This window comes from Mytilus edulis, chromosome 14 (assembly GCF_963676685.1).
Source record: "Mytilus edulis chromosome 14, xbMytEdul2.2, whole genome shotgun sequence".
Taxonomy (NCBI): Eukaryota; Metazoa; Mollusca; class Bivalvia; order Mytilida; family Mytilidae; genus Mytilus; species Mytilus edulis.
In genome coordinates, this window is record NC_092357.1 from 23,836,504 (window position 1) to 23,851,061 (window position 14,558).

Here is a 14,558-nt window from a genome sequence, read left to right on the forward strand (position 1 = left end):
CTGTCAGAATAAGTTTCATTGATTGCACACACTAACAGAATGTATTTGTTTCTCTTTCTTTACTACGAGATTTGGAAATCATTTTAATATAAAATGCTTTGTTCGTGTTCATTGAGCTCTGCAACATATCAGCAGCGCCGGCATACGGAGTATACATCTCCAACTTGATGCGATGTGCCAAGGCTTGTATTCCATATCATGATTTCCTTGGTAAAGAATTGCTTCCCACAAGAAGTTATTAAACCAAGAGTTCCAAACGGTGATGTTGAAATCATTCCTTCGTAAACTTTACGGACGCCATCACAAGTGCAACATGTGGAGTAGGATCTGTTCAACCTTCCACCAGAGATCACCCCAAGTTTTTGGTGGGGTTCGTGAATCTTAGTCTTTAGTTTTCTATTCTGTGTCTTCTGTACTATTATTCGTCTGTTTGTCTTTTTATTTTTAGCCATGGCGTTGTCAGTTCATATTCAATTTATGTGTTTGACTCTCCCTGTGGACCTTTCATCTCTTTTTTAAAACGTTTGATAATGAACCTCATTTTGTATTCAACGTAGGTGACGCAAGTAAAGTATACAATGTACTCACTCTCCCGATCAATAATTTACGTAGCTCTTATTCAATACAAAATAGAATAATCGGTCTATGTTGATTTTGGCTTGTTCCCTACCGAAATTAGTATCTAGATAAAAACGATTTGTTTCTTGTACAAGTGTGCAACAAATTATAATGAGCTGTCAGGAAAACTCTAGAATCTATTTTAACTTGATTTGAAAAAGAGGAAATATTCTTTTGAGTGGTTTGATTATGTCAAAGATTATTGGAACTGGTAACAGTGAAATTTGGCATATTCAAAGAAACTTTAGTTTTAAACTTCTGAAATTACCGTTCAACAAAGACTCCATGACAAGTTTAGAACAAGTTGTAGCCGGTTACCGATAACTCATCAACGTAAAACTTATATTCAAAATCTAAAACTTACTTCTGTATGGAACCTTATTTGAATGAACTTAAGTAGACGTTATATCTGTAATCTTCGCACTTGCAACATTTCTGATCACAACGGGCAGATGGAATATAATTCCAGAAATTGAAAGAAAATTTAAGCTTTGTATCACTGGTCTTTGCAATGAGTATAATTTTATAGTGTGTTGTAAATAGACAATATCATAGAATCATATTCAAAACAGTGTAGCTGTGGCCATTGATTGACAACCTTAAATTATCCCATTGACTGGGGCAGATTATGTGAACGTTTGTCTGTAACAACCGCTGCTCACTATACACTTGTTAAAGGCACTTAAACTGTGGGGTCACAAAAGGTTCTCAACACCTAAATAAAGAAATTAAAAAAAAACTAATCCGGAATAACACGATGTTTTGATTTATATCAATAATATAAATCAAAACATAAAGTTATTCCTGATTAATTTTTCGAACTATTTTAATGTTAAAGGCGTTGAGAACCTTTGGTGACCCCACAGTTTAATTCTATAATAAGTAAGTAGTGAGCAGTTGTCGTTACAGACACACGTTCACCTAATCTGCCCCCTTCAATGGGATAATTTAAGGTTGTCAATCAATGGCCACAGCTACACTGTTTTGAATATGATTCTATGGCATTTTCAATATCGCATATCATAGCCATATCATATACACTTTATTATATACATATACCTCAAGTAGATGTTTTTATGTGACATGACGTCATACAGATAAGGTTTGAAATGATATCATACAGATTATAGGTTTGACATATCGTCATACAGATTAGAGTTCTGATAAAGCCTTTGCAACAGTGACTGCAATCGATGACGTGACGTCATACGGATTAAAGGTGTGATAAAGCTTTTGCAACCGTGCTGATATCGATATCATCACGGGTGGCTGATACAGCACGCTTGCCATTGATTATATTACACATACAATTTATCTGTATTTACAACTAAGTATATAATATTGATATTTATGTTCGTGAAATGTATTCATTCTTATTACTTATTTACTACAGGGTTAACAACAATATCAACAATTGCAGGAAATGTTGAAAAATTGAAACTTAAATGTATAAACTTACCTTGTTACTTTTATTCGGTTCTTCGAGGAGGTAGTTTCTCTGTAAATCATCATATATGTTTATAAATATCTATTTTTGTTTCATTGTTTATACATGTTGATAGTTTAATTAAAATCGATTTGGTTGAGACTATCTCATATTCCATTCTAGTGATCATATTCCCCTCTACATTGTCGGGATTACATCATGTGACGTTTCGCGGGGTTAATGAACAGAACGTTTTGAACTTCTTATTCTTCTTCAAATAGCGATAGCAATTATAATCATTATCATTACAAAATGTATTTCAGACGATAAAACAAAGACTTAGAATTTTGATCCGTTTTGATCCGTTTTAGTTAGGTTACTTGATAAATACAAGGGAATACGATAAGATAAGATGTATGCAAAATAATATATACTGTATTGATAGTTTGCAAAGCATAGGCAGTGGAATAAAACATTAATTTTCCTTTGCATCGGGAGATATTAAGATTTGCTCACCCTCGACAAATCATGTTTCCCCGGAGCAGAGCCCTCGTGAAATATGAATATTTCTCGGTCAACAAATCGTCATATCACCCTTAGGCAAATAAATGTATCATGTTACTCTTTTTGTTGCTATCCATTTTGTTCATGTGATCACATGGTTATTAAAACTTTACAGATTGCATGAACTCTTTCTATATTTTGCTATCTGTCAATAGATTTATGTATACATTAAATGTTTTATTCTTTTCTATAGTATGTATTCTACGTATTGTGTGTGTAAATAATCAATATTATACATTTACTGTCTTTTGGGAAGGTTAATATTGGGTTTTATTGACAACGGCCGAAATTTCATTTTTTTCAAAAGTCAATAAAAACCACATATTAAAAGAAATAAAAGAGAATAATAGTGTGAATCATATTCCGAGAAAAATGTGTGTAATGAAGATATTTACCAAAACCTATTGAACATCAAACGTTTTTACCAACATTTTACACGTTAAAGAACCCGACGTTTTGTGCGGTGAAAATACTTTTCGACAGGCAAGTATGCTTATCTATTCAAAATCCGATTCATACACAAAACCATACGAAAGTTTCAGTAATATGGAATAATTATGTGTAAAATTATGACGCTCGTCAAGCAAAAACATGGCGTTATCCATGCGTATTGAATAGTATATTCATATAGTAAATTGCTTCTCTAAAATGATGCCGTACTTACCATTCAAAATATACACATAACATGATTTTAATTTTGCGATAAAATTCTATTAAGACTTTACAAAGTCTTATTTTGACCTATACTATACATGTATATGCTTATTGTCTTTAGTGGAAGGATTTATAATGAAAATAAAATAAATCACAAACATCACTTAGTTTCATTATGACCACGATATGTGATGATGCAATACAATAAACCTTCTAATATATAAAAACAATGCCAATGTTGTTTAAAAAATATATTTACTAAAAACCACTTAAAGTTATTTTTCGAAGTTAGATTTATCTAATATTTGACGGAACATTATGCATGCCAATTTCCGGTAATCGTGCATGGTTAATCACATGCGAGCATTTGCTTAAAAGAAATTAAGTACGACAGCGAAAACAATCTGTCTAAAAGTTTTGGTCGTTTTTTTAACCAAGTTTTAATCCGCAATATTTACTTCTGTACATACAACAAAAAATCAATTTGTATAAATGAAAACATTACGCGTCGACATCCTTGATACAATTGAAGACATTCACAAAAGGAGAATTGGAAATTTTTTTTTTTTTTTTTGTGGGTCACTGTTTCATTCATGTACTACTTGAATTGATCAAATATGAATCAGCAGTTTTGAGTTTTGATGCCAGCCCATATTGAACATAATAGCAAACTTAAACTAAAAAAAATGTTATGCATCAAAGTTTGTCGAGAATTATGAATTTTGAAGAAAAGAAAATCATATTTTTTCATAATATTTAAGAAAATTGCAATTACAAGTAGTCAATGCATGTTTCTATCAAACTATACTAGTTTATTAGCTCCCGTTTTCGTAACGATTTATCTAATATACACTACAAACTGAGACTGACAAAACCATTTTTTCTGCTCCACCAGAACGGTCGAGCTCCGATTTTACCTGACAATATAGATATAATCTCGACAGCTATACTGAACTGTAATCGACATTGGTCTAGACCACTCAATATATCTGATTGAGTTCTTGGTAATCTTGGCTTGGTCCCATAAGAATTTGATTATAAAATACAGTTATGCTATAAACATGTCAAAGAAGATCAATTTTGCATCAAGTTTGATTGAATTCAGTTACATTATTCTATAAAATAATTTGAGGATTTAATTAAGAGAAAAAAAATTAGAAAAATGAATCTCTGTCATGCAGTAAACAAGAGAAGCGAAAGACACCAACGGGTAACTCACCAGTCGAAAACAAAAATTACATCGCAAACATACTGGACAAAAAGACAAATTACAGCATACAAAATGCAACATACTTGAGCAAAACAAACTCCAACCAAAACCCGGTAATCTGGTATGCTCCGAATTGGTTAACATATTCAGCTGCACATGTTACACCAGTTTTGTTTTTTCCAAAAAAGGTATTTTGATCAGAGATAATAGTGATAAGATATCGCTTAAAGTGACTTCAAATGACTTCATATCAAAAGAGAGACAAGACGGTAACCGGTATTAATACAAACAGTCAATACTTTAAACTAAGTAAATGCTCGATTTTCGGTATAGATCGGTTGCCTTTGTGATTATCAATACGTTGGTACATACCAGGTTTGACTCATTGGACGACTCTAAATTTTCAGTGTCTGCAAAACATATAATATTATGTGAAACCTGAGCAATATTGTTTTCATATACGATTATATATAAATTTTAATTCAACTTTCAATCATCTTATTAAACAGGTCTTTGTTTATTGTTCAGTATTGAACTGGTTAAACTTAATTGCCTAAATCAACATAGATAGTCATATTCTCTTTGTTTATTTTTTCTATCACCTCATATTTTGAACCCTGTCTGTACATTTTGTGACATAGCTAATGGATTCTATAATTTCTAAACTTTTGGTTTTTGTGCAATACAGATCTAGAGATATTAGAATTAAACCTGTTTTCTTTTGGAAAGTAAGCTACAATGTGAGAACAAGGTATACATGTATATAACGTTATACTAGTCAATGGCTAAAACGTTGTGATATCTAAGCATGTTACATGGCATTTTCTTCATTTTGATATAGATTAGAAAATATTGGTGACTTTGCTATCGTTGGTCTTATTGGCCAGACAACATCAAAATCATACAAAAGAACACAAACGAAAATTTCTTTTCTTGTTGTATCTTTAAATGTAATAACAAGAAATTAATGCTTCATTTTAAAAATCCGGTATTTATAACATATGTGTTTTGTCAATGCGTTTAAACTTATTATAATTACATAGGAAGCATTCAAATCTGAAGAAGGGTATTTATAAGCACAACAAAATATCTAATGAAATAAACCAATAAATCAAAGGTGTATTTTACCACTAATTATCTTATGGAATTGAAAAAGTACGATACAAAGTTACTGACATCAAAATACGAATTTTTCTGTTCTTAAAATTTGCTGTTACAAAATTATTTTGATCTGATTCCTATATCGGCTTTGGCTACTGAAATGTATTGTGTGTTTGTCCTTTTTTTGTTTATAGCTTTTTATCCATGTAATAACGTTGGATTTTCAAATATGCTGGTCTAGCGCATCATAAAATAGAAATTGATTTCCAAATGCGCATCTGGTGCAGACAAATGGTTTCTGTTTATGTTATAACAATGAATTCTATTACAGAAATTTTCACTATTCAATAGAAAAACGTCAAAGAAAAACACTAAATAAATACGCATAGAAATAAGAATAAAAAAGATACTTTTCATTGTGATATGCATAATATTTTTTTTCGAATGCTGATATATAACAAATATAATTAAAATTTGATTAATCTAATTCATCATGTTCATTTTAAAATGTTAAATACTCATATATTATCATGACATGCATATATTGGCGCAAATCTTTACATGTTAGGCATTATGTACACTAGCACAATATCAATGCCGCAATGGTCTCGTCTTCGTTCTGAATACGCAGATTGTTGGTTTAAACTCTCAGCCGGGTCCAAAGTTCAAACTTGGTATTTGATGCTTCTCAGATAAAAAAAAAGATAGGCATTAACGGGTAGAAGCATAATTAACGTCGATCTGCATTAAGATTTATGTCTTGAAAGCCAAGAAGAAGACATTTACGTTTAAATTAAATGAATATAAGATCACAAATATATCAGGCAGGTCTAATATGTGAAAGGGGACGAAGTCAGAAAACCTTTTTAGAATATCAGCGAAATATGTATCTGACTTACACTATACACCCTTTTTAATCTACATACATTTAATCATTTAATGCAATTCCAAGCACAATTTCTGGTGAGAAGGTAACTTGATGTTATCGAAAACATGATGTATATATATATATATATATAGCAAAAGTAAATAAACACGGTGTACAGAATGTATATAATAATATTTTTAAATTTGCAAACTACATTTCACATCAAATAATAACAGTTCGTTAAAATATTGTCACTAGCGCTTTCATGCCTTCTGGCAATCTTCAGGCGACGTTTTAACAATGTCCTTGACGACACTGCCGTTGGTAACGTTTATTACGTTACAATAACGATAAGGGGAGATAAATCAAACGTGTTTAAGTAGATCCGTTTAATTTTGGCTGAAAGTCCTTTATAAAGTGTGCTTCCTTTGCCAGTCTTTTATATTTGTTCGATTCGTTCATTTTATAGAACGGATATACGGTAAATTTTCCACTACTGCACGTTTCGAAATGCTCGCTCACATCTTGCATTCGTGTGGATGGATCTCGTATCTGTTGTCTGTGAACACGAACTCTTTGACAAATTGAGTTACCAGTCTGTCCGATGTACCATTCCTTGCAAGTGCTGCATACAATACAGTAAATAAGGTTTACCGTTTTGCAATTCATGTCTGCATTTGGAATAATGGTTTGGCCGTTTTTCAATGTTATTTGCGGGCCGGTTGCCATGTATTCACAAAGACCACATCTAGGGTCATTACATTTTGAAACGTTGTATTGTATTCCATTTGGGTCATAAAACTTAGCCCTTGTTAAAATCTTTTTAAGATTTAAAGGCTGTCTTTTACTTTTCAGGAATTTTTCTGTAGGGAAAAGCTTTTTTAATTTTTTCGTTTTTTGTAAAACTGGCAAATTTGCTTTTATGACGTTGAATATGTCAGGATTGTACGGGTTATGAGTGCTAACAAACGGGATCAGTTCTGTATTACTCTCTTTGCGTGCTGTGGACCTGAGTTCCGTCATTGGTATAGCTTTTGCCTTTTCTATTCCCTTTTCTATTAGTGGGTTTGGATAGTTTTGTTCTTTCAAAAACACCTTCAGTTCATTCAAACGTAATTCCTTCGTGAAATCATCACTCACAATTGTACATACACGTCGTGCTAGACAAAACGGGATGTTTCTTTTCGTATGTGAAGGATGGCATGAATGAAAATTCAGGTATTGGTGGGTGTCCGTCTTTTTATAATATATATCTGTGGTTAAGGTTGTTCCATTCTTTAATATTAAAATATCTAGAAATGGCAGTCTTTGTTCGCTAGATTCGATGGTAAATTTAATCGAAGGATGTAATGTGTTTATCAGACTATGAAACTTCTCTAAATTGTGACTTTTGTTTAAAATGATAAAACAGTCGTCTAAGAATCGCTTCCATTCCGATTTTACGTACACTTTAAAAGCTGTATCAAATTCACTTTCAACTTGTTGATACATTTTATCCTCCAGAAATCCCATCACGAGAGTTGCGTATGTGGGAGCAACTTTTGTTCCCATAGCTGTACCAGAGATCTGTAGATAATATTTTCCATCAAAGAAAAAGGTGTTATTATCTAGTATGATTTTCAATCCCTCCAACAAAAAATTATTCGAAAATCTTTGGTCGATAATGTGCCTATATGACTCTAGCCAAAATTTTACAGCATCTAATCCTAGTTTGTGCGGTATATTGGTGTAAAGACTTGTTACGTCGAAGCTTACCAATATTGCATCTTCTTTGACTTCGGCTGGTAAATGATTTAAAAAATCAAAATTATCACGGATAAAACTAGGTACATATTGGCATAAAGGTTTCAAAATTAGGTCAATGAAATGGCTCAATCTATGAGTTGGACACTGCGGTCCAGCAACAATAGGCCGAAATTTTAAATCTTTTGGTGAATTTATTTCGATATATGCGCAATTTTGTTGTTGAACTGCTGTTTCTACTTCCTTACTTTTGTGGATTTTAGGTAGTCCATAAAAGTTGCTTGTCTTTACCTCAAATTTTGTAAGATAGTCAACTTCCTTTTCAGTAGTACAATGAGGAAATTTTGAAATAAGTTTGTTTATATTTCTCTTAGTTTTCTTTTCCATATTGTCGTTGAGTTCCCGATAATATTGTTTATCATTGAGCTGTTCCTGAATTTTGTCTCGGTAATATATTCTGTCCATTATTACTAATGCACCACCCTTGTCAGCTTCTTTTATAATTATCGATTCATCTTTTTGTAATCTGTATAAAGCTTGCTGTTGTTTAAATGGTAAATTATTTTTTACTTTGTCCTGTGGCTTCGGTATTAATGGAAAGTTTGACAGATGATTAATGTATAAGTCTAAATCTTTATTTTTTCCTTTTTCCGGTGTAAATGTAGATTTATTTCTTACAATTGATTCGTCAGCTGTCTTTGATTCTTTATCCCCAAAATGATTTTTTAGTCTTAATTTTCGGCAAAATTCTTTGATATCCACTGAGAGTGTATCAGTGTCAGCTGGAGGTGTTGGAGTATATTTCAATCCTTTATTTAACACTTTCATTTCATCGGAATCAAGTTTGCGATTAGACAAGTTAATTATTTTTGGGTCGACCCTGTTACTTGTTTCAGATTGGTTTCGGAACGTTCCTCTATTTGGTAGGCGGTTTTGTTCCGACCCACACCTAAAAAATGAATCCGTTTTGTTCTCCGTTCCACATCGTTCTTGTCTACATTTTTGTTCTTAGATGGTAGACTTTTATTTCGATTGTTTGGAGTCTGGTTTCTATTAGGTTTCAAGTTAGGTCTTTTCATATTTGGTTTCGAAGTTGGTTTTTTATCACGATTTTTAACCACTTCGGAATACAAGGGTTTAGTATTCTTTGTTTTTGGTCGATTTTTACTCCTGCTTCTTGACCGACTTTGTGATTTGTTTTTTGTCCACTGTGTTCTTAGTGGTGTTTTACTTCTCTGCCTTTGTTCGGTAAAATTCTTAGGTTTCCGTTGTTTTTGATTCTTGGATTTTTGTTGCTGGTTCTGTGGATTTTCTGGCTTTCCATAATTTTCTGCATATGATTCCAGCCACTTCTGTTTTTCACTCCAGCGTTTTATAGACTTTTCCTCTTCATTAGAAATTTCTTTTGACCATATCTCCCTCAGTTTATCGGCAACACTGTTTGTTGAAATTTGGTCGATTTCTTGGTTGATAAGATTCTCACTTTCCTGGTATTTCTGTTCGTATCTTTCTTTTTTCGCTATTAAAAGAGATACTTCCGTATGGATTCTTTGAATCGTAAGATCCCATCGTAATTTTGTTTCCATTTCTGGTTCTCCTTTTATTTCCTTTATTAGAAATTTTTGAGGAATAATTGGTATTTCAGCGTTAATCCAATCATTATATATGTTAGCCTGTTTTTCACAGTTAAGAGAATTCCAAAAGTTTTGCTTACGTGCATTAAGAAGGTGTTTCCATATTTTAGAAATTTGTTTCTTTTTTCTGTAAGCTTCTTTTTCAATTGAAACTTCATTTAATTCTAACCACATTGGTGGTGTTGATTCATTAGACTTACTTGAGTTTCGGATTGTTTCCAGTTCAATGCAGACATTTTTGAATCCGTCTTTCATTTCCTTGTCAAATCCAGTTAAGTCCTTTGACTTATGATGTATATCATTAAGTAATCCATTCATGGTTTCGATTTTTGAAATTAGAATAGTCATTTTTCCAGATATCTCCCCGAGTATGGTATCTGTTGATGATGTTCCTTTATTTCTTGTAGTCATCTTCGCACTTGTACACGCACAATATATAGCAAAAGTAAATAAACACGGTGTACAGAATGTATATAATAATATTTTTAAATTTGCAAACTACATTTCACATCAAATAATAACAGTTCGTTAAAATATTGTCACTAGCGCTTTCATGCCTTCTGGCAATCTTCAGGCGACGTTTTAACAATGTCCTTGACGACACTGCCGTTGGTAACGTTTATTACGTTACAATAACGATAAGGGGAGATAAATCAAACGTGTTTAAGTAGATCCGTTTAATTTTGGCTGAAAGTCCTTTATAAAGTGTGCTTCCTTTGCCAGTCTTTTATATTTGTTCGATTCGTTCATTTTATAGAACGGATATACGGTAAATTTTCCACTACTGCACGTTTCGAAATGCTCGCTCACATCTTGCATTCGTGTGGATGGATCTCGTATCTGTTGTCTGTGAACACGAACTCTTTGACAAATTGAGTTACCAGTCTGTCCGATGTACCATTCCTTGCAAGTGCTGCATACAATACAGTAAATAAGGTTTACCGTTTTGCAATTCATGTCTGCATTTGGAATAATGGTTTGGCCGTTTTTCAATGTTATTTGCGGGCCGGTTGCCATGTATTCACAAAGACCACATCTAGGGTCATTACATTTTGAAACGTTGTATTGTATTCCATTTGGGTCATAAAACTTAGCCCTTGTTAAAATCTTTTTAAGATTTAAAGGCTGTCTTTTACTTTTCAGGAATTTTTCTGTAGGGAAAAGCTTTTTTAATTTTTTCGTTTTTTGTAAAACTGGCAAATTTGCTTTTATGACGTTGAATATGTCAGGATTGTACGGGTTATGAGTGCTAACAAACGGGATAAGTTCTGTATTACTCTCTTTGCGTGCTGTGGACCTGAGTTCCGTCATTGGTATAGCTTTTGCCTTTTCTATTCCCTTTTCTATTAGTGGGTTTGGATAGTTTTGTTCTTTCAAAAACACCTTCAGTTCATTCAAACGTAATTCCTTCGTGAAATCATCACTCACAATTGTACATACACGTCGTGCTAGACAAAACGGGATGTTTCTTTTCGTATGTGAAGGATGGCATGAATGAAAATTCAGGTATTGGTGGGTGTCCGTCTTCTTATAATATATATCTGTGGTTAAGGTTGTTCCATTCTTTAATATTAAAATATCTAGAAATGGCAGTCTTTGTTCGCTAGATTCGATGGTAAATTTAATCGAAGGATGTAATGTGTTTATCAGACTATGAAACTTCTCTAAATTGTGACTTTTGTTTAAAATGATAAAACAGTCGTCTAAGAATCGCTTCCATTCCGATTTTACGTACACTTTAAAAGCTGTATCAAATTCACTTTCAACTTGTTGATACATTTTATCCTCCAGAAATCCCATCACGAGAGTTGCGTATGTGGGAGCAACTTTTGTTCCCATAGCTGTACCAGAGATCTGTAGATAATATTTTCCATCAAAGAAAAAGGTGTTATTATCTAGTATGATTTTCAATCCCTCCAACAAAAAATTATTCGAAAATCTTTGGTCGATAATGTGCCTATATGACTCTAGCCAAAATTTTACAGCATCTAATCCTAGTTTGTGCGGTATATTGGTGTAAAGACTTGTTACGTCGAAGCTTACCAATATTGCATCTTCTTTGACTTCGGCTGGTAAATGATTTAAAAAATCAAAATTATCACGGATAAAACTAGGTACATATTGGCATAAAGGTTTCAAAATTAGGTCAATGAAATGGCTCAATCTATGAGTTGGACACTGCGGTCCAGCAACAATAGGCCGAAATTTTAAATCTTTTGGTGAATTTATTTCGATATATGCGCAATTTTGTTGTTGAACTGCTGTTTCTACTTCCTTACTTTTGTGGATTTTAGGTAGTCCATAAAAGTTGCTTGTCTTTACCTCAAATTTTGTAAGATAGTCAACTTCCTTTTCAGTAGTACAATGAGGAAATTTTGAAATAAGTTTGTTTATATTTCTCTTAGTTTTTTTTTCCATATTGTCGTTGAGTTCCCGATAATATTGTTTATCATTGAGCTGTTCCTGAATTTTGTCTCGGTAATATATTCTGTCCATTATTACTAATGCACCACCCTTGTCAGCTTCTTTTATAATTATCGATTCATCTTTTTGTAATCTGTATAAAGCTTGCTGTTGTTTAAATGGTAAATTATTTTTTACTTTGTCCTGTGGCTTCGGTATTAATGGAAAGTTTGACAGATGATTAATGTATAAGTCTAAATCTTTATTTTTTCCTTTTTCCGGTGTAAATGTAGATTTATTTCTTACAATTGATTCGTCAGCTGTCTTTGATTCTTTATCCCCAAAATGATTTTTTAGTCTTAATTTTCGGCAAAATTCTTTGATATCCACTGAGAGTGTATCAGTGTCAGCTGGAGGTGTTGGAGTATATTTCAATCCTTTATTTAACACTTTCATTTCATCGGAATCAAGTTTGCGATTAGACAAGTTAATTATTTTTGGGTCGACCCTGTTACTTGTTTCAGATTGGTTTCGGAACGTTCCTCTATTTGGTAGGCGGTTTTGTTCCGACCCACACCTAAAAAATGAATCCGTTTTGTTCTCCGTTCCACATCGTTCTTGTCTACATTTTTGTTCTTAGATGGTAGACTTTTATTTCGATTGTTTGGAGTCTGGTTTCTATTAGGTTTCAAGTTAGGTCTTTTCGTATTTGGTTTCGAAGTTGGTTTTTTATCACGATTTTTAACCACTTCGGAATACAAGGGTTTAGTATTCTTTGTTTTTGGTCGATTTTTACTCCTGCTTCTTGACCGACTTTGTGATTTGTTTTTTGTCCACTGTGTTCTTAGTGGTGTTTTACTTCTCTGCCTTTGTTCGGTAAAATTCTTAGGTTTCCGTTGTTTTTGATTCTTGGATTTTTGTTGCTGGTTCTGTGGATTTTCTGGCTTTCCATAATTTTCTGCATATGATTCCAGCCACTTCTGTTTTTCACTCCAGCGTTTTATAGACTTTTCCTCTTCATTAGAAATTTCTTTTGACCATATCTCCCTCAGTTTATCGGCAACACTGTTTGTTGAAATTTGGTCGATTTCTTGGTTGATAAGATTCTCACTTTCCTGGTATTTCTGTTCGTATCTTTCTTTTTTCGCTATTAAAAGAGATACTTCCGTATGGATTCTTTGAATCGTAAGATCCCATCGTAATTTTGTTTCCATTTCTGGTTCTCCTTTTATTTCCTTTATTAGAAATTGACTGGCAAAGGAAGCACACTTTATAAAGGACTTTCAGCCAAAATTAAACGGATCTACTTAAACACGTTTGATTTATCTCCCCTTATCGTTATTGTAACGTAATAAACGTTACCAACGGCAGTGTCGTCAAGGACATTGTTAAAACGTCGCCTGAAGATTGCCAGAAGGCATGAAAGCGCTAGTGACAATATTTTAACGAACTGTTATTATTTGATGTGAAATGTAGTTTGCAAATTTAAAAATATTATTATATATATATATATAAGTTAGACGAGTTGTATATACATTATGTACACAGCCATGTATCACCATCATTGATGGCGATCCGATGGATACATCTGTTGTAGGGTTGTCACTGACTCAGACGTACTTATGAATATAATTATTTTCTGTGACTGTATCTTACATTAATTTGTAGGATCCTTTACTATAGATAATTTAGCTGATCTGTAACAATAACATCTTCATGCCTTATATATCATGTACTGTAGTACGCCGCTAGATTAAAACTGACGTGGAAAGGTAACACATGCCCACCGAAAGCTCTTTTTTGAGAGCCCAGGTGGTCGTGTGGTCTAGCGGGACGGCTGCAGTGCAGGCGATTTGGTGTCACGATATCACAGTAGCATGGGTTCGAATCCCGGCGAGGGAAGAACCAACAATTTGCGAAAGCAAATTTACAGATCTAACATTGTTGGGTTGATGTTTAGACGAGTTGTATATACATTATGTACACAGCCATGTATCACCATCATTGATGGCGATCCGATGGATACATCTGTTGTAGGGTTGTCACTGACTCAGACGTACTTATGAATATAATTATTTTCTGTGACTGTATCTTACATTAATTTGTAGGATCCTTTACTATAGATAATTTAGCTGATCTGTAACAATAACATCTTCATGCCTTATATATCATGTACTGTAGTACGCCGCTAGATTAAAACTGACGTGGAAAGGTAACACATGCCCACCAAAAGCTCTTTTTTGAGAGCCCAGGTGGTCGTGTGGTCTAGCGGGACGGCTGCAGTGCAGGCGATTTGGTGTCACGATATCACAGTAGCATGGGTTCGAATCCCGGCGA

At 33.3% G+C, this 14,558-nt stretch overlaps 4 protein-coding genes across 4 annotated transcripts; all 4 read right to left on the minus strand.

Moving 5' to 3' along the window:
* Positions 1-6,816: 6,816 nt before the first annotated feature.
* LOC139504059 (uncharacterized) lies at positions 6,817-9,012 on the minus strand. The gene has a single exon (XM_071294118.1). It carries the CDS (start codon positions 9,010-9,012, stop codon positions 6,817-6,819), a length of 2,196 nt encoding a protein of 731 aa, XP_071150219.1.
* Positions 9,013-9,047: 35 nt separating this feature from the next.
* LOC139504060 (serine/threonine-protein kinase PRP4 homolog) lies at positions 9,048-10,229 on the minus strand. The gene has a single exon (XM_071294119.1). It carries the CDS (start codon positions 10,227-10,229, stop codon positions 9,048-9,050), a length of 1,182 nt encoding a protein of 393 aa, XP_071150220.1.
* A 252-nt stretch (positions 10,230-10,481) lies between these two features.
* Positions 10,482-12,677, minus strand: LOC139504061 (uncharacterized). Its single transcript, XM_071294120.1, has one exon. The coding sequence runs from the start codon at positions 12,675-12,677 to the stop codon at positions 10,482-10,484; it is 2,196 nt and encodes a 731-aa protein (XP_071150221.1).
* Positions 12,678-12,712: 35 nt separating this feature from the next.
* On the minus strand, positions 12,713-13,435 carry LOC139504062 (micronuclear linker histone polyprotein-like). Its single transcript, XM_071294121.1, has one exon. It carries the CDS (start codon positions 13,433-13,435, stop codon positions 12,713-12,715), a length of 723 nt encoding a protein of 240 aa, XP_071150222.1.
* Positions 13,436-14,558: the final 1,123 nt, after the last annotated feature.